Raw genomic sequence first — 25,584 nt, forward strand, 5'->3', positions numbered from 1 at the left:
TGTGTATTTATATACTTATATCAACACAGACATACAAACACACATACACAAACATAAATACAGTGAAAGAAAGAGAGATAAAATTTCCAAATTCATTCTTAGGAGTATCCATGACAGTACACTGTCTTTGACACTGTTTCTAAATCTTCTTACTATAGCACCTGTAGGTAACTTTTTATCTTTTTTGGATTTAGTTGGATAAAAGAGGAACAGGTCATAAGAGGAATGCTTTCTCCTCCTAGTAGCTACCACCCAAAACTCTTAGGAAATTTCCAGAGTGCTCCAATTAGGAGCATTCCGTGTTTGAGATTCTACAGATTGAGTGAAAGGAGGACAGGATCCTATTTAAGGCAAGGAGGAGGAAGCAGTGGACAGGCAGCAGAGGAGCCCTCCACAGAAAGAAAGGAGCTAATAGACCTGGGATCTGTCCATGACCCTCCCGAGTTCTGCCGCTCTGTGAGGCTGGTGCCCCAGACCCAAACCCACCATCCTATGGAGGGAGCCCCTAACTCAGGCCTGCAGTCACTTGACCCTGTCTAAGGGCCAGGAAAAACAGCCATGATAGATGAAAGTAAGGGGATGAAGGAGGGACTTGAGAAGCAGGAAATTAGGTAGGAGAAGAGGGATGCATACCTGCAAATTGAAGTTGATTTTGAAATAAATTCCACCACAGAAGGCTGTTAGACCTTCAGCCAGGTTCAGTAGTAAAGAACTGTACTTAAATCTTGAGTCATTAACTTTTTTGATAGGTCTAAAATATTCATTACAAGCATATATAGCATCATTTCCAGGGAAAAGGAGATATCAGATTCCAAATAACAAATTTACATGTGAATTTTCAAAGAGTCAACTGGTTGATAAATTCAAGAGTAATTGTAGCTAATTTGAACTAAAAAAAGTAAGTCTAGAAGTCATGCGGTGCCTTACTATGTGTGTTTTTAATCCTTTAGCTCTGGCCTGCCTGAATTGACAACAGGAATTTCTGATGAAACCGCCAATGAAATGTGAGATATAAATAAAGACAGATAGATATACACAGAAATATATGTGTGTGTGTATATAAATATACACACACATAAATACAGAGAGGGAGAGATATTGAGATTTGGAGGTTCATTTTCAGGAGCATGCATGACGTTACAGAGTGTCTTTGACACTAGTTGCATAAAAGAGAAATAGGTCATAAGAGGGATGCTTCTTACCCCTAATCTGTTTGTCACCCTTAGTAGCAGCCAAAACCCTTAGGAAACTATCAGATTGCCCATGTATAAGACTCTGCTAAAGCAGGCCCAGAGAGGAGGGAAACCTATTTGGAGCAAGGAGCAGTACTTCTGAAGGGGTTCAGGAGTAAAGAAACGTACATGAACTTGATTCACTAAGTTGTTTTTCCTAGGACTACGACTTTCATTACAAACGTATAAAGCCTCATTTCTAGGGAAAAATTAAATATCAGTTTCAAATAACTGATTAAAATGTTATTTTTTAGGACAACTAGATTACAAATTATAGAATAATTGTAGCTAATTAGTGCTTAAAAATAAGTCTAGAGAGACATGTGAAGTCTTACTATGTGCATTTTTAATCCTTTAGCTCTGACTCAAGTGAGTTGAAAGATGTAACCCGTGTTAGAGACGTCAATGAAAGGTGAGCTATAAATATACATATAGAGAGAGGTGGGGGGTATTGAGATTTGTGAAATCTGATTAGTTATTAAATGGAGTCCTTGTTTCAGGCAGTTATTGGAATCCTAACCAAGGAAGAGAAAGGATATCCATGATACGTGACAAGTAGAAAGTGGTGGAGGGACCCAGGTTCCAAATAACTAATTGACATATAATTTTTTAGAGTTCCATTAGTTTATAAATTGTGGAGCAATTGTACCTAATTTCACCCAAAACAGTAAGTCTACAAAGTCACTTGGTTCTGACTATGTACATTTTCAGTCCTTCACACTGGCCTGAATAAACTAATATCAAAAGTCGGTGACTGCTATCTTACCTGTCAATGAAGGTGCCGTCGAAGACTACTGATGTCATTTATTTGGGTCAGTGCTATATATATCAATTGAGAGAGAGAGAGAGAGAAAGACAGAGAGACACAGAGAGACAGAGACAGAAAGGCAGAGATAGAGAGAAAGAGAAAGGGTGATTTGCAAAATTCAGTCTTGGAAGTATCCGTGGGAACACAGAGTTTTCTGGACAATCATTCTAAAACTCTTTCTAAAAAATTAGGTCTTCCAGTGAACCAAGTCATGTTTACTCTATCCTTTAGATTCAAAGAATTCTTTTTGTTGAAATAAATTTTTCACATCACTGGTCCATGTAGCACATCTCTAATGATATATTATTGCATTTGTTGGCGGTTCAAGTATAAAGGAACAACTCGCCAGGCTCGATAATGGTAAAGAGGACGTTGACTTCGATCTGACTTGGTAAGTCAGTTTGGAGTTTGGAGGGAGGGAGCCATCGGTGGATCTCTTATCTTTGCGAAGATAGGGCTTGTGTTGAGGCGAGAAAGAAACAGGAAAATTATGGAAAGGTATCTAAATGTTTGGGAGGGAGGGTACACAATAATGACTCTAATTGAATTTGCAGATAAGTACTAGGTGTGAAAAAAAATAGTTCCACATACTCACAAATAAATGTTCTTCTAGTTTGAAGATGTGAAAATATCCTTAGTAGATAATTTTATTACAGAGTTTCTTTCTTAACAGAGGATTGCAGAATGCTACTTACTCTTCGATTGTGTTCCTCTCCTGTTTTTCCTGGATATATTCTGATTCTTGGTTTTGTTGACTTTGTCTATGAGCAAACGGGGCGGATAGCAAAAAGCGAACATGTTTTGCTGATTAAAGCTCTCTTTAGGCTCATTGGAATTTTATTAATTTTGACTTGTTTCTGGGTAATCTCACTGAGAGTACTTCCTACTGCACTGATCTGAAGGCATTTTTACCATGTACTCACAGCAAGGAAACGAGACATTCTTAAAATGGCATGTGTCTGAACTGCAGAAATATTCATGAGATTTTTCTCCTGCTTGTCTCTTGGCCGGTTATTTAACCATTCACCAGCTTGTGCCGGTGTTGGAGAGTGAGTAGTGCTGAACAGGATATTCACTGGTCACGGCTACAGTTTTTTGTTGTCTAGACAAAGACCATATGGAAAAGAGAGAGGTGACCAATGAATACAAATTGTTCTTCAAATTACCTGTGAATTTCCGTTTTCTATGACTTTTTTCATTCATGGGCCATCATTGAAGAGTTCATTCTGCCACTTAATTGAATTTTATGTCTGCATATTAGCTGTAGATTTTCTGCAATGAGGCTGCCCAGGGCTGGGGCAAAATTTGAATAGATTGAGCAAGGCAAGCATTTCCTTCTTCTTACCCCCTCCAAACAAAATAAAGTGGTTTTGTGTGTATGTTTTTTTTCAATTATAGATGCTTCTTGTATAGATACAAGTGGCGTTTGCATTCATCCCTGTGAGAAACACTGGTGTTTCAGACTAGGGGCATGGTTTTCAATTTGGAGTTTGACCTGGAAACAATGCTTGGCTTTGACATCTAATATTCACTGGACACTCACGAGTCACTAAACCTCTTGAAACTTTAGATCATTCACTTGTAAACTGTAAACATAATGCTATCTACAGTATCTATCTGCTTGGTCTTGTATAGTAAAAAACTAATAATAAAGGTAAAGTAGTATGTGTGAAAGTGCTTTTAAAGCTCTAAAGCACCATAAATAATTTCTATGCTAAAAACCAAAAATAACACAAAAGTTCATTATTAGGAAAGTCAGAAAATACAAACAAGCAATAAATTCACCCATAAATAGCCATTCTTAATTTTTGTTATATGCCTTTCCAGTTCTTTAGGGATACACATTTTTTGTTTATGGGTATGGTATCATACCTTCTTTTTCAAACTAACCTTATTACTTAATGACATATCACATATTTCCATGTTAATAAATATACATATGCACTTACAACATTATAGATATTTTCATTTCAGATTTTTTATTGTTGCCTGAAGTCCTGCCAATAGCTGACTTCATTTTTAAATTTACAACGTTATTTTTTTATTTTTATTTTTTGAGGAAGATCGACCCTGAGCTAACATCTGCCAATCCTCCTCTTTTTCCTGAGGAAGACTGGCCCTGGGCTAACATCCATGCCCATCTTTCCTCTACTTTATATGGGACCGCCACCACAGCATGGCTTGACAAGCGGTGCATCGGTGCGCGCCCGGGATGCGAACTGGGGAACCCCGGGCCACCGCAGCGGAGCGCACGCACTTAACCGCTTGTGCACCGGGCCAGCCCCCTACAACATTATTTTTAACAGCTGTATAATACTTGGTGTATCGTGCCATTATTTATTTAAATAGTCAGATATCACTGGACCTTTAAATTGTTTACAACTTTTTACTGTTTCAGAAAGTGATGAATGTCTTTGAGACCAAATCTCTGTATATTGTTATTTCCTTATGATAAGTTCCCAGAAGTGGAAATTCTCTGTCAAAGGAATGCTTGTGAGGCTGTTGATGTTGACATGCCCTCCCACAGCAAGATGCCAAAGTGTATGTTTCCTCCCTCCCTGCAAGTTTCATAGAACTTGAATTTCATTGTTTGCAAACTACCTTTGCCCATTTAAAATGAGGATGTTTATCTCTGTCATTGGATTGAAAAGTTAAATGTATCCATCCTTTTTATATCATATATAGGGCAGGTAATTTTTCCCAGGTTGTCTAGCTTTTCACTATATAGAAGTTTATAATCTTTTTTTTTTTCTGGTGAGGAGGATTCCCCCTGAGCTAACATCTGTTGCCAGTCTTCCTCTTTTTTTCCTTCATGTGAGCCGCTGCCACAGCATGGCCACTGATAGACAAGTGATGTAGGTCTGTGCCCAGGAACCCAACCCAGGCCACCGAAGAGCCGTGCGCCAAACTTAACCACCAGGCCACCGGGGCTGGCCCATAGTTTATAATCTTCATGCATTTGAATACATCTCTACTTTCTGTTATGATTTATGCCTTTAGTGTCATACTTAGAAAGTCTTTCTCTACCCAAGATTTTAATATATTCACCAAAATTTCTTCTTCTGTGTTTTAAATTTATTTTCTACATTTGAATAAAACATCTGCCCAGACAGAATTTATTTTGCATTCAGGTATAAAATGTAGGAATCTACTTTTCTGCCAAGTGGCTACCTAGTTTTGCCAACATCAAAATTGCATCCCCTCCATTGTCCTTGCCCCATTTTAGTGATCTCTCATTGCACTTATCACCTCATAACTTACTATGTTATTTACTTATTTATTATATTTATGGTCTGTCCTCATCACAAGAATGCAAGCCTCATGAAGGAAGAAATTTTGTCCATTTTGTTAACTGCTGTATCTCTGGTGCCTAAAACAGTACCATGGTACATAGTAGGCACTCACTGACTTTGGCTGAATGAATGAATGTATTATTGAAAAATTTATATCTTCTTTAGTGATTTTTAAATCTCTGTTTTATTTTGAATCTTTACGTACTGGGTCTGTTTCCAGAATCTATTTTATTCCATTGTTTTACCAGCCTTTTGATTACAGCACACTTTTCACACATTAACAGCACAGTAAATGTTTTTTAAAAACTTAAACTACAGTTTATGTATAATGAATTTTATTCATTGTGTGGCAATTCTATGAGTTTTGACTAATATGTACATTTGTGTAACCACTACCATAATCATGACACAGAAAAATTCTATCATCTCTTTAAAATTTCTCAAGTCCTTTTGTGTTCAACCCTTCGCCCAAACCCAGCCCCTGGCCATCACTGATCTGTTTTCTGTCCCTATAGTTTTACCTTTTCCAGAATGTCATTGAATAGAATTGAAGTATGTAGCCAATTGAAATTGGCTTCTTTCACATAGCATAATGCATTGGAGATTCATCCATATGAATTCGTGTATCAGTAGTCTGTTTCTTTTTCTTGCTGAGTAGTATTCCATTGTATGAATATACTGTATTTTCTTATCCATTCACCCATTGATGGACATTTGGATTATTTCCAGTTTTGGCCTGTATGAATGATGTGGCTATGAACATTTGCGTACAAGTCTTTATGTGGGTGTAAGTTTCATTTATCTTGGTTAATGCTGAGGAACAGGATTGTTGAATCTTATGGTAAAGTGTATGTTTAATTGTGTAAGAAACAGTTTCTGAAATGGCTGTACTGTTTCACATGTGTGAGGGTTCTGGTTGCTCTGCATCCTCGCCTGTACTTGGTATTGTCCTTCTGTTTCGTTTTGTTTTGTTTTTTAAGACATTGTAATAGGTGAGTAGAGGGGTCTCATTGAGACTTGAAATCGTATTTTCATTGTGACCAATGATGTTGAGCATCTTTTCTCATGCTTACTTGCTATCTATCGATTTTCTTTGGTGAAATGTCTGTCCAAATTTTTGGCCTGTTTTTAAACTTTTTTTCCTTGCTGTTGAGTTTTGAGAGTTCTTTATATGTTCTGCATACAAGTCCTTTATCAGATAAATGTTTGCAAATATTTTCTCCCAATCTGTAGCTTGTCTTGTCTTTTTTTTGTTTTCTGCACAGCAGAAATTTTTAATTTTGATGAAATTCAGTTTTTTCTTTCATGATTGTGTTTTTGGTGTCCTAAGAAATGTTTTTCTAACCCAAGGTCACGAATATTTTCTCCTATAAATTTCATAGTTTTAGGTTTTACATTTAGGTACATGGATCCATTTTGAGTTAATTTCTGTCTATGTTGTGTGATACAGGTTGAGGAGCATTCTCTTTGCATTTGTATGTCCAATAATTCCACTCCAATTTCTTGTAAGACTATTTTTTTCTCCATTGACTTACCTTTGCATCTTTGTTGAAAATCAGTTGATCAAATAGGAGAGTCTATTTCTGGATTCTATTCTGTTCTACTGTTCTCTGTGTCTATTCTTTCTTCTATACTACACTGTCTTGATTATTTAACATTATAGTAAGTCTTTAAATCAGGTAGTGGTATCACTTTGCCTTTCCATATAAATTTTAGAATCAGGTTGTCAATATCTACAAAAATTTTTTTAATTGAAATTTTGTTGAATCTATAGATTGGTTTGAGGAAAAGTGACATCTTAACAATATTAACTCTTCTAATCTATGAACATGGTACATCTCTTATCTTTAGATTTCTTCTTCTTTCATCATGTTTTGTAATTTTCAGTGTACAGATCCTGCACATATTTTGTTAATTTATACCAAAGTATTTCGTGGGTTTTGGTGCTAATGTAAATGGTGCCGTTGCTTAAATTTCCATTTTTCAGTTGTTCATTGCTAGTATATAGAACTATAATTGAATTTTTTATATTGACCTTTTATCTGGTAACTTTATTAAACTCACTTATTAGTTCCATTAGCTTCTTTGTAGATTCCTTGGGATTTTCTAGGTAGACAAGCATATTGTCTACAAATAGGGAGAGTTTTATTTCTTCCTTTCCAATCTATATGCCTTTTGTTTCCTTTTCTTGTCTTATTGCATTGACTAGAACCTCCAATACAATTTTGAATAGAAGAGTGAACTGACATATTGAATTCCTAATCATTGGAAGAAAACATTTAGTCTTTCACCATTAAGAATGATATTAGCCATGGGTTTTTTGTAAATGCCCATTGTCGGGTTAAGGAAGTTCCCTTCTATTCCTAGTTCACTGAAAGTTTTTATTATGAATGGATGTTAAATTTTTTGAAAAAAAATTTTTTACGTCTATTGAGATGACCATGTTTTATTTTCCTTAGTTTATTGACATGATAAATTACATTAATTTTAGAATGTTGAAGCATACTTGAATTCCTGGAACAAACCCCCCTTGGTCATGACATATTTTTTTATGTTGCTGGATTCAGTTTGCTAATGTTTTGTTAAGGATTTTTGCAACTATATTCATGAGGGATATTGGTTGGTAATTTTCTTGTCATATAATGTCTTGACTGGTTTTGCTGGTCTAACAGCGATCGGGTAATCAGGGTAATGCTGGTCTCCTAAAATGAGTTTGGAAATAGTCCTCTTCTATTTTCTGGAAGAGTTTGTTTAGAATTGGTATTATTTCTTCCTTTAAAAATGAATAGAGGGCCGGCCCCATGGCTTAGCGGTTAAGTGCACACGCTCCGCTACTGGCAGCCCTGGTTCGGATCCCGGGCGCACACCGACGCACTGCTTCTCCGGCCATGCTGAGGCCGCATCCCACATACAGCAACTAGAAGGATGTGCAACTGTGACATACAACTATCTACTGGGGCTTTGGGGAAAAAAAAAAGGAGGAGGATTGGCAACAGATGTTAGCTCAGAGTGGGTCTTCCTCAGCAAAAAGAGGAGGATTAGCATGGATGTTAGCTCAGGGCTGATCTTCCTCACACACACAAAAAAATGAATAGAATTCTTGAGTGAAGTCACCTGGGCTTGGATTTTTTGTTGTTGGAAAGTTTTAAACAAGTTCAATTTCTTTAGAAGGTATATTATCTTTTGAACTATTCAGGTTATCTATTTTTTCTTGAGCAAATGTTAGTAGTTTCTGTCTTTCAAGCAATATCACCATTTAATCTAAGTTGTCATATATGGCACCTTTTTAATTTCTGTAGTGATAAAATGCAATTAAATACTTTGTATGTGAGTACTCTCCCTTTGCAATGGTTTTATTACATTGTGGTCAGAAAATGTAGCCTGCATAATTTTTATGTTTTAGAGTACATTGAAGTTTTTTGTATCTTATTCCAGGATGAGTTTCTTTAAATATCGCATACGAGTTCTTTAAATATGTGTTTCCTGCACAATAGAAATTATTTCAATATATATATTTAAGAATGGATAGTATTTGGCCAGAGACGCTCAGATCCTATCCTTGCTACCAACACTCCCTAGGGAAGTACATACCCTGAGGACCAAGCCATGCGGAAGACACTCCTAGGTACTTTCGTGCTTCCTCTCCAAACCCCAGTAGAGAATTCTAATGAGCTAACTTAGGTTGGAATCAGATCTGAAGCCTGACTCTACTCTCTTCAACCTGAGTTTACACTATAATCTAGGAATGTTGCTTTGTGTCTTGTGGATAGTCTGGGGGGAAAATCCCGAGCCCTAGAATGAGAGCGGGAAGACCAAAGAATCACCCCAGTGCCCTTAGTGCTTTGAGTGTGGCCACATGCCTCCTCCAGCCTCTGCAGAGAGAAATGTGTTCAGTGGAAAAGACAATACCTGACCCCAATACAGATCCCACCCCTTTTCAACATGGTCTTGTTAGTGTCCTACAGAGTCTGCCTTCTATCAATATAAGATGTCTTGGTCATAGCTAATATTTTTGCTTTGAATTCAACTTTGATATTAATATTACAACTTTCAATGTTTTGAGATTTAACATTTGCTTCTCATATCATTGTCCATCTCTTTATTTTCTATAATTTTATTTATTTATTTATTTATTTTTTCCCCCAAAGCCCCAGTAGACAGTTGTATGTCATAGCTGCACATCTTTCTAGTTGCTGTATGTGGGACGCGGCCTCAGCATGGCCGGAGAAGCGGTGTGTCGGTGCGCGCCTGGGATCTGAACCCGGGCCGCCAGCAGCGGAGCGCGCGCACTTAACCACTAAGCCACGGGGCCAGCCCCTATCTCTTTATTTTCAAACTATCATTTTAATTTAGTTTTTGTCTCTTGTACAGAACATATAGTGCATTTAGTTTTTTAAACTTATCTGAGAGTATTTGCCAATATTTAATATGAGAGTAATGTGTTTGTATTTGTTATCATTTCTGGTATGTTAGGTTTTCTTTGCTGTCATCTTACTTTGTTTTCTGTATTAAACACTTCTTGATATTTTCTCTTTAAATTTTTCTACGTTTTGCTATCGATTAGTTTGTATTCCTTTCAATTTTTAGTGACATGAAAGTTATAAACCTATTTTTTGAGATCATAATTATACCTTTGTTTCTCCACCAATATCCAGATTAAAACTGGACTTGTACCTGGGAAAGAGAAGAAATGAGACATGCTTTTATTTCTATCTTCCTACAAACCTTAAATCCTAAATGGTGTGAGAAAACCTGCAAATTTAAATCCATACTATTATCAAGAATTTTAGATTATTTATCTCGCTTTTAGAATCATTTGTTTACATTTCCATGTGCTCCATTAACAATGATTACTTAGACTTAGTCCTGAATTTGTATGATGTTATTTCTTAACCTTTTCTCTATGAGGTATCTTTCTTCTTCCTGCCTTCTTCATCTTGATTTATTGCTCAGTTGGCCCGAGCGCTTTGAGTCATTGTGTTTAGGAAAGGTGCGTGGCTGCTATGCTTTCAGTTGCTGCATGTTGGGGAGTATCTGTCTGTTGCTCCCAAATATGAACAGCACTTTTCCTGGATATAGAATTATTGAGTCACAGTCCTTTCGCTGCAAACTCTACACACCTTGTTTGAAGTTCCGTTTACATAGCACACTCTTTTTAAAAAATCTCAACTGTATATTTACTTGGGGTAGTTTTGGGAGGCACTGAAAGAGATAGGAGGGGCTAAAGCCATCTCAAGTCATACCTTTGTGCCCCCATGATTCTGTCAGGCACGGTTCTGTATGTTCACTTTGTCAGGCAAGTTCAGATTTATTATAACATTTCTGTGCTATCTAGAGATGCAGTAGTCTGTGTGGGATGAGAAGGGCCTTGTATTAAGAGAATGGCAACCTCAGGGGAGAATTCACCTCGTTTGGCCAATCAGTTCTCCATCCACATCAGCCTCAGCTCCCTAAGCCTGGGCAGAGGTGGTGGGTGCAGGTGGAGGAGGGAGACAGTGGGAGTGGGGAGCTCTTTTACCCCAGGTTAGCCTAACAGTATTCATCTGTGGCCAATTTGGGCAGTGCCCTAGTTCTGTTCATCATCCATCATCTCCATTCTTCAGTCTTGGGCGCAGGCTACGAGCACTGCCTTGGGATTGACCCCACTTGGGGTGGAATTTGCGTCCTGTGTTGGAGGCTTCAGCAGGGCATGAAATTGCTCCCCAACGGCTGCCTTGTCTCTGGCCATGGGGTACAAAGAGGCGTAACTGCAGGCTTCATTACAGAGGCTCCTCTTCCTTCTTCTGTTAATGGAAGGAGCCCAGTCTCTAGGTTCTTTCTCCTTTTAAATGTGTCTCACTAAAATTCCTTACCTCCAAAGTACACTTGCAACTCCAAATGTGACTCTCATTAATGACTAACTGTCATATTCACAGGGTGTCTTGTTTCAAGAGATGAATATTACAGGACAAGATGGGTGCTCCCTACCCATCCCTGAAGCCCCTTCTTTTATTGCTGTGGCAACAGGTCTGCCAAGGTTTGATGACTTGCCCAGGATCCCACAGCTCATTCACGGGAGAGCTAGAACACAGGTCTCTTCTACCACACCCTTCTGTCTCCATGCTGTGTTGCTTTAGTTGATGACCCCAAGTTTAATATTACCATAAAGGTGGGGTTGGGGCTTTATAGGCAAGGGAAATGTTACTCAACATCCAAAGTTTAGTGTTTTATTCACATATATTCCAAATATGAAAGTTAAAAAAATCATGAAGCAGAAAGGTGAAAATTTTAGTTATTAGTAAAAAGCACTTTGTTATGCAACTTCTGAAGAATTTTCTTTTGAAATTATACTTATACAGGCCTTTGTTTCTGGGCTAAATTCATATTATATGTTAAAAGAAATCTGTGATAAACTTGAAAACTCTGGAATGTTATTTTTACTTCTTTTTGCAGCCGAAAGTGTAAGAGAATTGTTCACCCAATTGTATCATCCTTCATATTAAGGTATGTGAGACTCTAGAAAAGGAGGTAATTAAACATGTATCCATTTAATATCAATATTTTTTAATGAGAAAGGAGCTAGGAGTGAAAAAAAGCATTTCTGCTCTCAGTATGTTGCTGACTAGCCCCTGTGCCCTGTTTAATGTAATCTAATTTATCTTGGAATTTTAGTTTAAGCTGAACATTATGAATTGCAAAGAAATGGCATTTACCTAAGTCTAATAGTAACGTATTAATATGTTTTTTCTACCTGGAAAAGTAAAAATAATGAAGCATGCACTTTAAAATATTCTATAATTATAAGTAAAGTGTTTTATAAAATACCTTATTTGTCTAGAATTACTCCTTAATTCTGGAAGCATTCTACTTAGGCTTCTTCTCTACATGATGGTAAGATTTTGTACTATCATACAGATTCGCGCAATACACTTGCTTCCTTTTAAATTTATAATATTTTAATTTGTATTGCAATTGTAAAAAAATACTTTGAGGACTAAGTAATTCATCTTCCTAGGTTATACAAATAGTATAATCAATTTATGGAGAATGTGTTTAGAATATATAAGAGAAAGGCTTAGGCATGAGGCTAAGAGAAAGGCTTTAGAGTTCAGTCATGTATATATTTATGGAATTGAATTCCTTCTCATGTGCCCAGCACTGTGCTAGAAACATCCATTAATGTGTAATCATATACTTATTGAAAATCTCACTGATAAAAAAATCTTACTGGTCAAAGTGGTCTTTTAAGGGCTTACGTTAGTCATGCTTTTGCTTGGTTTTTATCACTAAATTCTTAAAAATTATCAAGATTAATGAGGTTTTATTTATTATGAGAAATTGGTAGAAGCTCCTTATAAAATTCTCAAATTTTAAGAAGAGTTTACAAGCAGAGACGTGTAATTTTAATTCAGTTCGCCGATTCTTTCTTGGACTGTTAGTCTCATCTGTCTAGTATAAAAGGGCATAATAACATGAAGTTGTTTGGTGGGATTTTATTTTCCTAACAACTGCTTCTATTAGGTGAAGACGGAGTCATTTTTTTGAGATTCTAAGGTAGCGCAGTTCTCCTTAGCACTGACAGTTTAATTCTAAATAATGCCATTTTAGTATCAGATCATTGGCCTAAATGTAGTCTAACTATAGGGGTGAAAACCACTTTATCTTTGTTCTATTTATTTATTTATTTATTTATTTTTCTTTTGTAGAATACTTGGAATTTTTCTCGTCTTCCTAGATATGTCCCTAGTGCTTATGGACCAATTTGCCTCTAACAGCACACTGCGTTTGGAATATCGTTCAATTTCCTTAGCTATCGCTTTGTTTTTTTTAATGGATGTTCTTCTTAGAGCATTTGTAGAAGGGTAAGTTCGATTAATTTTTCAAAAACACATAAAGCTATTTTGTACTGCTGTGAGAAGCATCCCAAAGAAATTACCAGGCCAACACAACCAAATGTGTCCCTCTTTATCAAAATGATTCTCCTCAAAGGCGTGGTCCACCAGAGAAACAACTATCCAAATCCCAATTTCTACTAGATCAGGCTTTAATAGTATTGTTGTAACTGGCACTCTAGTCTCCAATAATGTATTCTAGAAGGTTCCTTCAACAGGTAAAACTTAAAGGGTTTGCAAAATGGAGCCAGGCAGCTGATGTATCTACATGCACATTATTAAGAGGAACATGTACGTGAAGTATAAATATTAATACTTTATCATTGAGTTGAATCTAAATAAAAGCTGACAGCATATTAAATACTAGGTAATAGATCATGAATAACTCCCTACCTCAGTTAAAATGAAAACTTTTGCTAAGGCACCCAGGAGATCAGAGGCACGCTCATCCCATCAGCAAGGCTTGGTAGTGAGGCAGCAGCTCATTTTCTCTGCTGCTGGCTGTCTGAGAAGGCGGATGGAGTGAGCCCAGCCTTGGAGCTGGACTGCTGTGGGAATCAGAGACTAAATTCCCCAGCCTCACTGCATCCAGAGCATTTCAGAAGGCAGCTTGATTGCTCTCCTGCTGAACTTCCACCCTCATGCCTTTGAGCTAAAGACAGTTGCCCACTCCCAGGTTACTCAGAGCCTGAAGGGGGCTACCCCGGAATTGGAAGACGCTTCCCCGGGGAGCACCAGTGCCCATGGCTGAAGGGGCCAGTGCTGGGGAGGAAGGTGCAGCGGGTGGAAGTTCAGCTTTGCGCAGGGGAGGCCATACCAGCCACTGGGATTCCACCGTGGCTACAATGGCAGATGATGGGTTCGCAGGCCAAAAAAGTGGACCTGTCTCCCTCTCACAAGCTCCTCTTCTACACTCCTCACGACTGCAGCTGCTCTAAGGCTGTGACACGTTCAGCTCCTGTTGCCCAATAGTACTGCCCAGCATCCCGCCTTTCTCTCCCGCCGGTGTGAAGGCGTTGCTTGCCTCTTGTTCAATGGTTTGGTTATCTCTCCTGCTAAACTTAAATTGCCATATTGATGCTTTTGTCATACATATGTATAAAATAATGAATATGAATATTTTCCCTTAGTCTAGTCTAGTAAATGCATTTTAGATAATTCATTAAAGTAGAATTGTTAATGGGGATGAGTCAAATAATTTTTGCTCTTAAAATTTCCCTGTTTCTTCTTTGGGGGAGCATAAACTTATATTTTTTGTTTTCCATTATAGGATATGGCGGTATTTTTCCGATTTACTTAACTCCTTAGATGCTGTCATTATTGTGGTGACTTTACTGGTTGATATCATTTGTACTTTTTATGACTTTAATTCTTTTGAAGATATCCCCAGGTAAGAAACATATGATTCATCTTTCTTAAAGTTTTTCTTTTTTTTTCTTTTTGCCTTTTCTGTGGCTTTCATTTTGTATAATCGTTTCAACAGTGAATGTGCTGATTCTGTGCCAGATAAGCTGCTTGAAAATGAAATGTTTAGATAAATCTCCACATACGTAGACACTAAAGGGTGGTGGTATTTAGGGACCCATGAAGGGTATACACAATAAGTACCTTCAGTTGAATGAAGCAGACGGAGCACGGGAAGAAGAAACTGGGGACTTTGCCTCTTGTACTAACTTGAACTTCTCTACATTTTGAAATTCCCACTAAATTCCCACTTGAGCTTCATCCACAAAATTCCTTACACATGAAATTCCTGGGTTTTTCCTATAACCAAGAGTATTGGTTTGAGCATGTGCAAAATATGAGTGACTCCAGTGATAATTTTCCAAAAAAGAGCAAATGGAACAGAAACCCAGGTGACATGGATAGCAACACAGAGGTGGAATTTTGCAGTATCATCGAAATGAAGAAAGCTGAGGCAAAGTTAGAATGTTAGGAATCAGGAAACTAAAATGTGTGTGAGGGACTGATGGCTTTTTCTTCTTTCTGCTGTGGCACTGAGGAAAAGGAGAGCAATGTGTGCTGGGATGTGGACGTGGGGTGGCTCCCTAGGCTTATGTCTTAGTAAATAGCTTGCTTCCTTCTGCACTCCGGTTCCCAGGACTTCAGTTCAGGTCCCAGTGAAACTTGGCGTTATGTGATAGGCGTTTGGAGTTGTTTGAAAATAACTGGAGCCAGTGTGGTCCTTGGATCCGCAGCCTCGGCGTCATCTAAGAGCTAGAAATGCAAGAAGTAGAACTCCTCAGGCCCCAGTGACCTACTGAGTCAGTGTGCACTCAAGTTAGAGAAGCACTGGTCCACACCATCAGTTCTCTACCATTCTGTTTTTTTCTGATGGTAGGAGAGACAGCAGCTAGCACCCTTGGGAAGTTTCTCATTCTGACTGATGTGTGTTCGCAGTGTAACGAACCTCTGTTACTGATGGGAGTAACAGAGGTGAACGAGAACCTTCGGTTTGTTTTGATGGCAAAAAGATTGAAAAATGCTAATCTTAAGCCACAAAAGTTAAATCCACAAATTCAAAGCATCCATCATATAACTATTTCTCTAGACCAGAGTTTCTCAACCTCAGCACTATGGATATTTTGGACCAGATAGTTCTTTGTTGTGGGGGCCGACCTGTTCATTGGTGTTGAGCAGCATTCCTGGCCTCTACTCACTAGATGCAAGTAGCATCCCCTCACACACAGTTGTCATAACCAAAAATGTCTCCAGACATCACCCAGTATCCCCTGGGTGAGTGGGCGGGAGGCTTGGGGGGCAGGGAAGGGGGCACTAGACTTAGTCAGTATTGACAAAATCCTCGTTTATGAAGCAAAAATGGATCTTTTTAATTCATTGTTAGATTCGCCATTTTATTTCGACCTCTACGACTTATCATTCTGATCAGAATTTTTCATCTGGCTTATCAAAAAAGACATCTTGAAACACTGACGAGAAGGATGGTAAGTGGGCAAAACATGTTATGATTCAGAAAAAAGTTCGCGTTTAGGGAAATCCTGGCGAGTGTTGTAGATACGTATATAATGTTCTTTATTTTTATGTTGATTTATATTTTACAAGTTAATGGTTGTTTTAAACTCTCAGGTTTCAGAAAACAAACGGCGATACAAGAAGGATGGATTTGACTTAGACCTCACTTATATTACTGGTTTGTAAAGATTAATTGTTGATTTACCTACATTAACTTCACATTTTTCTTGCGTTTGAGTAATTACATGTTTATTTTGTTCTTGCCTTGTCTAAGCCATGTTCTTTCAAAGCAGTCTTTCTCCATGAAGACATACACCACTGTGGTAGTGTGACATATTTGTAGTTTAACCCTGACAGTGGAAAATCTCCATTGTCATCTCAAATCAGAACTACTTGGTTACAGTACAGGAATTGAAGGAATTTTCAGCTGACTCCAGTTGTTCGGTTTAGAATTTATCGAGTTCTAGTAGCTATCCTGGGTCTCAAGGATCTCAGAGAGACTTGTTCTCTTCCTGGAACCGCAGAGAGTAAGGTCACTGTTTTGTGGGTCTTGGGTTTCTGAGTCAGGAGCACTGGAAAGCACCCTGGGAGTTGCCACGATTGCTGGAGCCCAGGTCTCCCTTTTTCCTTTAGTGTTTAGTTAAGAAATAAATTCTCACCAGGGGGAGCTCCGGACTGAGATCAGCACAAATCTGTTGCATTTGGCTGGAACCAGTCAAGTCTTGGGAACACTATGTGAGTTTAATGGTCATTATATTGGGTATTTTAATATGTTATGTTGAGTATCCTGAGGGTTAGTTGGCTTTTTTTCTGTCATTCCCAATCCTCAAAGTTCTTTTTTATGAAAAAAAGACTCTGGTTATATGTAAATTAAGTTCTCATTTATTGTTTCACATGTATAATGACATTTGTAATAGTGACTATTTTGACTTCCAGATCACATTATTGCGATGTCATTCCCATCTTCTGGAAGACAGTCTTTCTATAGGAATCCCATTCAGGTAAGGGTATTTATCTAACAAATGCTCATATTTCTCAGTAAACAGACAGTGGAGTTATAAGTTTAACATTGGCACAGAGATGGCAGTATTCTCCTAACAATTTACTCTTTCAGGTAAAAAATTATAATGGATTGATATCTGTTAGCTTTTGCTGTGTGTTACAAACCACCCGAAAACTTAGTGACTTCTAACAGCAACCATTTGCTTAGCTTATCATAATGTGGTTTATGAATTTGGGTCAGGCTTAACTGAGTGGTTCTGCTAATCAGGAACAGGCTTAACTAATCTCTGCCGGGCTAACTCACGCATCTGTGGGCAGCTACTGGGCCTCTGAGGCTTGGCTGGTCTAAAATGGCGTGGCTGGATGGCTCCATGTGGTGTCTCCTTCTCCAGCAGGCTAGCTCAGGCTTGTTCACATGGTGGCAGGGCAAAGATCCCACAAGCAGCAAGCGAAAAAATGCAGGGCCCCTAAAGGCCCAGGCTCAAAACTAGTATAATGGGGCTTCTACCTGATTCTATTGCACAAAGTCAATTACGAACCCATTCCAGATTCAAGGAGTGGAAACTGGCTCCATATCTTGATGGCAGAAGTTGCAATGAACTGTGGCCATTTTTTGTAGTCTATCATAGGGGAGAAGGATGGGACTTCTTCAACTAAAATGTGTTTTCTTAGGTTGAGATCCTAAATTATAGTGGAGGCATACTGCTTTAAGTTCTGTGGATTAAATAAATTAATTTCAAACATACAACGATGTTTACTATGAAATTCCAGTTTAAAGTCATTGTTTTAAGATGTTTGCATATGTGTGTAGGTGTGTATACATTAGTGCAATTTACAGTATTTGTTATAGCTCAGTAAAAATGTAATTATATATGTATGTCTATATATAAGTGTACATATATACACATGCAAATATAATTATACTTTTATTGAGACATACAAATACTATAAATTGCACTAATCTTAAGTATATATCTTGATGATGGAAAACAGTATGGAGATTCCTCAAAAAATTAAGAATAAAACTACCATATGATCCAGCTATTCCACTGCTGGCTATTTATCCAAAGAACATGAAAACACGAACGTGTAAAGATATATGCACCCTTATGTTCATTACAGCATTGTTCACAATAGCCAACACTTGAAAACAACCTAAGTGCCCATCAAGGGATGAATGGATAAAGAAGCTGTGGTATATTTACACAATGGAATACTACTCAGCTATTAAAAAAAAAAAAAAAAGATGAAGTCTTGCCATTTGCAACAACATGGATGAACCTTGAGGGTATTATGCTAAGTGAAATGTCAGAGGGAAAAAGTCAAGTACTGTATGATCTCACTCATAAGTAGATGATAAAAACAACAACAACAACAAACACACACATAGGTACAGAGGTTAGATGGGTGGTTACCAGGGGAAGGTGGGAGCAAGGAGGGGGAAAGAGGTGACAGGGCATAGGTGTATGGTAATGGATGGTAATTAGTCTTTGAGTGGTGAACATGATGTAGTCTACACAGAAATCAAAATATAATGATGTACATCTGAAAAAGAAAAGTATATATCTTGATGAAATTATATATAGATGTATATGCATGTCACCAACACCCTTATAAAGATATAGAACATTTCTTGCTCTTTTTCAGTCAATATTCCAACACACTAGAGGTAATTACTATTCTAACTTCTGTCACCACAGATTAGTTTTACTTTTTCTTGAATTTCACATAAGTGGAATCATATAGTACATCTTTTGTGACTGGCTTTTTATGCTCAAAATAAATTTTGTGAGATTCTTCTAATATTGTTGTATGTGCCATAGTTATCCACTGTATTCATCTCTCATAGGAACGAAAAATATAACATTTGTCCCTTAGAATAATATATGTATATTTATATATAATATATAGTATGTATATTATATAATATACACAATTATATATAACTACATATAAAATTATAGTTATTTATAATGTTTAATGTATATTATATATAAAATATATTATTCCATTTATAAATATGTATAATTTATATAATAATATAAATTCATCTCTTATAGAAGCAGAAAAATATAACATGGTCTCCCTTAGACTAATATATGTATATTTATATTTAAAATTATATAATTTATATGTAATATATGCTGTATATATTATATACAGTATAATTATTTGTATATACTCATATCATATAACATTATGTTATATCTATAATCTATATATAATATATTACATTATATAATATAACCTGTATGTTATAATCTATCCTGTATAATATATTACATATAACTATAAAACATTATTCTAAGGGGGCAAATTTTATATTTTTCTGTTTCTGTAAGAGATGAATATATATAATGTATATTTATAAATATTAATAATATATAACTATCATGAAACCCTACAATTCACATAGTAAAATGTTGAAACTGATGAAAATATGAAAACTGCTAGAGCTGTCAGAAAAAGACAAGACACAAAGATTTCTTGTGTATATGTAAACTAAATGTGATACTCTCCTCAAAGTTTAAAAATTATAATTATTACCATCCAGTTTAATACTTTAATTCTAAATTTTAAGGAATCTATACACAAACCACTGATTAACCAGACTCCCCCACCAAAAAAAAATCAGTGATAAGCAGGAGCCAGAGGAGCTGATAATTCACAGTTCCTATGTGAACAACTCTCTCAGGATTTATCCCATAAAGTACTTTATTTTACAACCTGCTTCTCTTGTAAAACTAAAGCTCCACTTTACTACATACAAACCTCGTACAGTGTGAAACTAGAATTGTATGTCAAATACTGCAGCTGAATGTTTCTAAATAATCTGTTCTATCGGTTCCTCAGTGACTTCTGTGGCTCATCCTCCTTTTCTATGGATGATTCTGAGAGAATCTCTCCAGTTCGACTGGTATTGGATCCTACTAATTATTCTGTTTCACTACTTACAGGGCCTTATAGTTTCACTTCCTTTGGAAGGCAAATCTTTCTCAGCTTGAGACAGACGAGATTCCTCCATTTGAGTCTTTTCCTCAGAAGTATGTCAAATACTGCAGCTGAATGTTTCTAAATAATCTGTTCTATCAGTTCCTCTGTGACTTCTGTGGCTCATCCTCATTTTCTATGGATGATTCTGAGAGAATCTCTCCAGTTCGACTGGTACTGGATCCTACTAATTATTCTGTTTCATGGCAGAGAGAATCACTACTTACAGGGCCTTATAGTTTCACTTCCTTTGGAAGGCAAATCTTTCTCAGCTTGAGACAGACGAGATTCCTCCATTTGAGTCTTTTCCTCAGAAGTCTCTTCGTTCACAGTTAAGGCGTCGTCAGATTCTTTTTCTTGATTTTTTTTCTTTCTGGGATCAAGTCTGTTGATGTCATTAGAGACTCTTCTTCCTCTTTGTCCTCTTCTGTACAGTGCTGCCTGATACAACCACTTGCTTTGTCTTTATTCTTAGATGATGATGATTCTTCTGTTTCTTCTACCGTAACTGAAGAGATTTCACTAGAAGTTGTTTGGCCATCTCTCCGACTTCACCTTCTTTGTCCAACTTGAGTCTTTTCACCTGATGTTTCCACAGCATCTTCATTTGATGTTTATTCACCTGATGATTAGATTTCCGCTTTGTTAGCAAAGGATACAACTCAGGACCAGCCAGATGGAAGAGATGCCTAGGGCAACGTATGGGGGAAGGGGCACAAAGCTTCCAAGCTCTCTCCAGACTCACCTTTCTCCCAGCATTTCCACCTGCTCACCAACCCAGAAGAGCCTGTACTTCTTTAAAACTGTCTTGGCTTGGGCCGGCCCGGTTGTTTAGTGGTTAAGTGCGCACGCTCTACTTTGGCGGCCCGGCGTTCAGAGGTTCGAATCCCGGGTGCACACTGATGCAGCGCTTGTCAAGCCATGCTGTGGCGACGTCCCCTATAAAGTAGAGGAACGTGGGCATGGGTGTTAGCCCAGGGCCAGTCTGCCTCAGAAAAAAGAGGAAGATTGGCATCGGATGTTAGCTCAGGGCTGATCTTCCTCTCACACACACACACACACACACACACACACAAAACACTATCTTGGCTTTCCTAGGTCCTTTGAGTTTCTATATAAATATCAGAATCAGCTTGTTAATTTCCACACACACACCCCCTGCTGGTATTTTAGCTTGGATGACATTGACTACATAGCTTAATTTGGAGGAGAATCAGCATCTAAAAATATTGAGTCTTCCAACCCACAAACATAATATATCTCTCCATTTATTTAGATTCTTCTTTAATTTCTTTTAGCAACATTTTCACTGTACAGGCTTTGCACATCTTTTGTTAGTTTTATCCCTATTTGATGGATTTTGATGCTATTTTAAATGGTATTTTTAAATTTTTACTTTCTAATTGTCTGCTGCTGATACATGGGAATATAACTGATTTTTGTATGTATATCCAGCACCCTTCATAACTTCACGTATTCATTTCAATAATTAATTTGTAGATTCCTTGGGAACTTTTACATACATAATCATGTAATTTACTCTTTTCTTTCCACTTTTTATACCTTTTCTTTTTCTTTCTTTATTGAGTTGTCTATGACTCCACTGTAATGTTGAATAGAAGTGGTAAGAGTAGACAGCCTTGCCTTGTTCCCAAACTTAGGTAGAAAGACTTAGTTATTTCACTGTTAGAATGATGTTTTCGAGAGGCTTTTTGTAGCTGTCCTTTACCAGATTAAGAAACTTCCATTTTATTTGTAGTTTGCTAAGAGTTTTTAATCATCAATTGGTGCTGAATATATCAGGTACTTTTTCTGCATCTACTGAGATAATCAAAATGTTTTTCTCTTATTCCATTGAGACTTTCAAATGTTAAAACAACCTTTTTTATTCCTGAGTAACCCCCTTTTGGTCTTAATGTATTATCCTTTTTATATATCACTAGATCCTATTTGCTAATATTTTATTTAGGGATTTTTGTATATATTAATGAGAGATATTAACTTCAATTTTCTTTTCTTGAAATGTGCTTATCAGCTGGTCTACAATGACCTTAGCGGGGTGTCTGGGGTAACTCATATGTGCTCCACATGTCTTCATCCTCCGTTAGGCTTGCCTGGGTCTGTTCTCATGGTGATGGCAAAAGGCAAGAGCTAGAGTGGAATCTTATAAGGGCTTTGCAAGCCTCTGCTTTGTGTCATCCCGTTGACCAAATCAACTCACATGATGATGGAGCCCAATATTAGAGTGAGAGGACACTACAAGATGGATACAGGGAGGGATGAAGAATTGGGACCATTAATGAAATCATTCTACCTTATTCTAAGGCAGGGAAACATTTCTATACATGTAAAACATTTACAAACAATAACTAATACATATTCAGAGCCTTGTGACTTGGAAAGTTGCATAAAATCCATTTGTAAATGTCCAAAAAGGCCTTGAGGAAGGAGGCCTGAAGCATATCTTACCCAGGTTATGCTATTTCGATGTAAGACACGATTCAACCACTCCCTTGGCCAATTTTGAATAATTTTCTAAATTACTGTTTAATGTAGAAACTACTTAACCTCGTCCATAATGAGAACAGTTATGGAGTAATTTGACCAGGGTCCATTGGATGGATCATGGCACTTCTGGGCAGCCATCCCAAAATTGCCATAATCCATCTTTACCGATAAAGCATCCCTTGATTGCCAATATTGCTTTTTCAGTAGGTTCAGCTGATAACTGTGAGTTAATTATAACTTGTCTAAACGGAGCCAATTTTCTTTTGTAGATTTGGTGATGATAAATATCAATTTAACAACACTTAATACTAGCTGTTAAAAAAAAAAGCAAAAACTTTAATTTAGTGTGTATGTCAAAGCAAGGACATTATGTGTGGCTTCTGGAGTGGTCTCTAGACTTCTGGTTTCTATCAGTTATTATACTATTATCTTCTGGAATATTGACAAAGTTCTAATAAGTCATGGATCCCTTTAGCATTTTTAGTCAGCATATTCAAAGAGGAGATAATAAATCATCTGTTTTCATAAAATCTGTAAATTGAGAACCACCCCCAAAACACATCTACTATACATATTAATATTTACTCTCATCTTTTGCCAGATTGCAGGCTCAAGCAAACTCAAGATAAGAGCCATCTACAAACTATTTTAAATCAGGGTTGACTAAAGGGTGCGAGAGTCAGATCTGGGCATACTTAACTCCCGAGAGAATGCTGAACAGTCATGTGGTTCTCCTTTACTCTCAAGAGGGAATAAACTTGCACGGTTATATTTTGAACAACACTGAATAGTAATATGCAGGGCAAACAGTAGGATTTCATAAGTGGTAAATTTGCTAACAGAGAAGTGTCCAGAAGTGTTGCCTAGAAGTAGCAAGAATCGTGTGGATGTGGGAGAGGAGAAGCAAGCACTATGGTGGAAGTGTCAACAAGTTTGGCCACTGCTGCCACCACACGCAAGCAAGGAGGGTGTACCTTCACCTCCACGTCGAGGAATGTGCTAAGGTAGACAATGGACTTCTGGTGTGAACTCTTTTGTTTAGTTAATATTTGAGTTAATATTTTGTAAACAGAGAGAAGGGTTTGGCTTATTTAGAAACTCAACGGTGGATGTTGTTGTAAAAAGCCTTTCAAAGAATAAACAGCATTTTCCTCTTTTGCATCCCAAGGAAGAGTTTCAGGAATTGTAAACTTAATAAGCCCATGTAAAGGCCGAGCCATTTAGAAAAATGAGATATCGATTACCTATAGTCCTAAAAGTCTTATTTAGCTTTTCGTTTTTGGCCTTGGTACAACTGAATAGTCCTTATTCTGCTTGAGGACAGAAACTGTGCATCTGGTGACAGACTGTGACTCAAAAATGTAGTTTCTTGGCAGAGTCGAACTTTTGTCTAGATGCTTTATGTCTCTGTTCAGCTAATTCAGATAAGAGGTATTTGGAGTCTTCAGGTAAACTACTTAGGTCAGAAAACACAGCAGTAAATTATCTCCATATTGAGTCAAGGATGGACTCATGGAGAAAACTCCAATCCTTAAGATCATTTTTTAAACATTTAGAGAAACATGAAGGAGATTTTTTTAAATCCCTGAAGCTTAACCACTCAGATATATTAATTTTCCCATAAAAAAGCAAATACTGACTATCCTTAAATGTGGGTATACTAAAGAAGGCTGCACATAAATTAACCACTGTGAAATAGTTACTTTTTGAGAGAATAAAGCCAGCCTTGGTGGTCTAGTGGATAAGATTCTGGCGCTCTCGCCTCTGTGGCCTGGGTTTGTTTCCTCATCAGCGAACGTCACACCAGTCGTCTGTTGGTTGTCATACTGTGGCGACTACGTGTTGCTGTGGTGCCGAAAGCTATGCCATTGGTATTTCAAATACCAGCGGGGTCACCCATGGTGGACAGGTTGCAGTGGAGCTTGCAGACTAGACAGACTAGGAAGAAGGACCTGACCAGGGAGGGTTCTGCTCTGCTGCACACAGAGTCCTATGAGTCGGAATCAACTTGATGGTGCCAATAACAAAAAACAGCTGAGAAAATAAGGGCAGAAGCGTATTCTAACGGTTGCATGATATTTTATTAGTGCTGTAATTAACCTTTAGTGTTGGATGTTAAGTGTCAGTATTATCAATAACGCAGCAACAAAGGCATAAAGCTTCTTCTGCGTAGATTCCTAGGAGGGAAATTAACTGGTCAAAGAGTATGAATACTTTCAGAGTTCTTAATATATACTGCCAAATCCAAGGGATTGTATCAGCAATAAATCAAAGGTTTAATTTTCATGCCATATTTGCCAGCATTGGATTTTCTCATTAAAAAGGAAAGGGCTAATTTCATGGGTGAAAATGGCATTTCGTCGTCGTTTTGGCATCTTTATTGGTGAGGCTAAATATTCGTCTATGTAGGTTGTCAGCCAGTTGGATTTTCTCTTTTGTGAATTGACGTTTTTATTTATGGCCCATTTATCTATAGGGTGAGGGAGTACTTTTTCAATTATTGTTAATGAGTTATTAGTTTATACTACTCTAACTAATTTATAGAGTATACTAGGCATCGTCCTCGTTCACTCAGTTTTACTGAAAAATCTCCCATTATTTGTTTGTTGTAGTGTGGCATTTTTTAAACAGAAATTTCAAATTTTTATGAAGTCAAACATAAATCTGTTGATCTTCCATTGATTTAATCCTTAGTTCTTCCTCATCCAAAGACTTGATTAATGTTCACTTAAATTTCTTAGAGATATTTGTGGGTTTTTTATATTTGATTCCTCAATCCATCTGGATTTTATCTTGGTGTAAGGAATCCCATGCATTTTTGATGTGTGTAAGACTATTTATCCCCCCTACCACAGTCCTGTGCAGACTCAGAATGTTTATCTTTTTGATTTATTATTTTCTCCTGA

At 37.3% G+C, this 25,584-nt stretch overlaps 1 protein-coding gene and 1 pseudogene across 1 annotated transcript in view; one reads left to right on the forward strand and one right to left on the reverse strand.

Moving 5' to 3' along the window:
* Window positions 1-2,341: 2,341 nt before the first annotated feature.
* LOC131409901 (phosphatidylinositol 3,4,5-trisphosphate 3-phosphatase TPTE2-like) overlaps window positions 2,342-25,584 on the forward strand; it is a 45,846-nt gene continuing 22,603 nt past the window's right edge. The window contains exons 1-7 of the mRNA XM_058547667.1: window positions 2,342-2,431; window positions 11,766-11,816; window positions 13,019-13,174; window positions 14,475-14,594; window positions 16,050-16,149; window positions 16,292-16,355; window positions 17,114-17,178. Coding sequence (XP_058403650.1) covers window positions 13,050-13,174; window positions 14,475-14,594; window positions 16,050-16,149; window positions 16,292-16,355; window positions 17,114-17,178 — 474 coding nt within the window. The 5' untranslated portion in view covers window positions 2,342-2,431; window positions 11,766-11,816; window positions 13,019-13,049. The remainder of the gene's footprint in view (window positions 2,432-11,765; window positions 11,817-13,018; window positions 13,175-14,474; window positions 14,595-16,049; window positions 16,150-16,291; window positions 16,356-17,113; window positions 17,179-25,584) is intronic.
* The window catches only part of LOC131409912 (serine/threonine-protein phosphatase 4 regulatory subunit 2-like), a 51,259-nt pseudogene continuing 45,906 nt past the window's right edge, over window positions 20,232-25,584 (reverse strand).

The sequence above is a fragment of the Diceros bicornis genome, chromosome 9 (genome assembly GCF_020826845.1).
Source record: "Diceros bicornis minor isolate mBicDic1 chromosome 9, mDicBic1.mat.cur, whole genome shotgun sequence".
Lineage (NCBI taxonomy): Eukaryota > Metazoa > Chordata > Mammalia > Perissodactyla > Rhinocerotidae > Diceros > Diceros bicornis.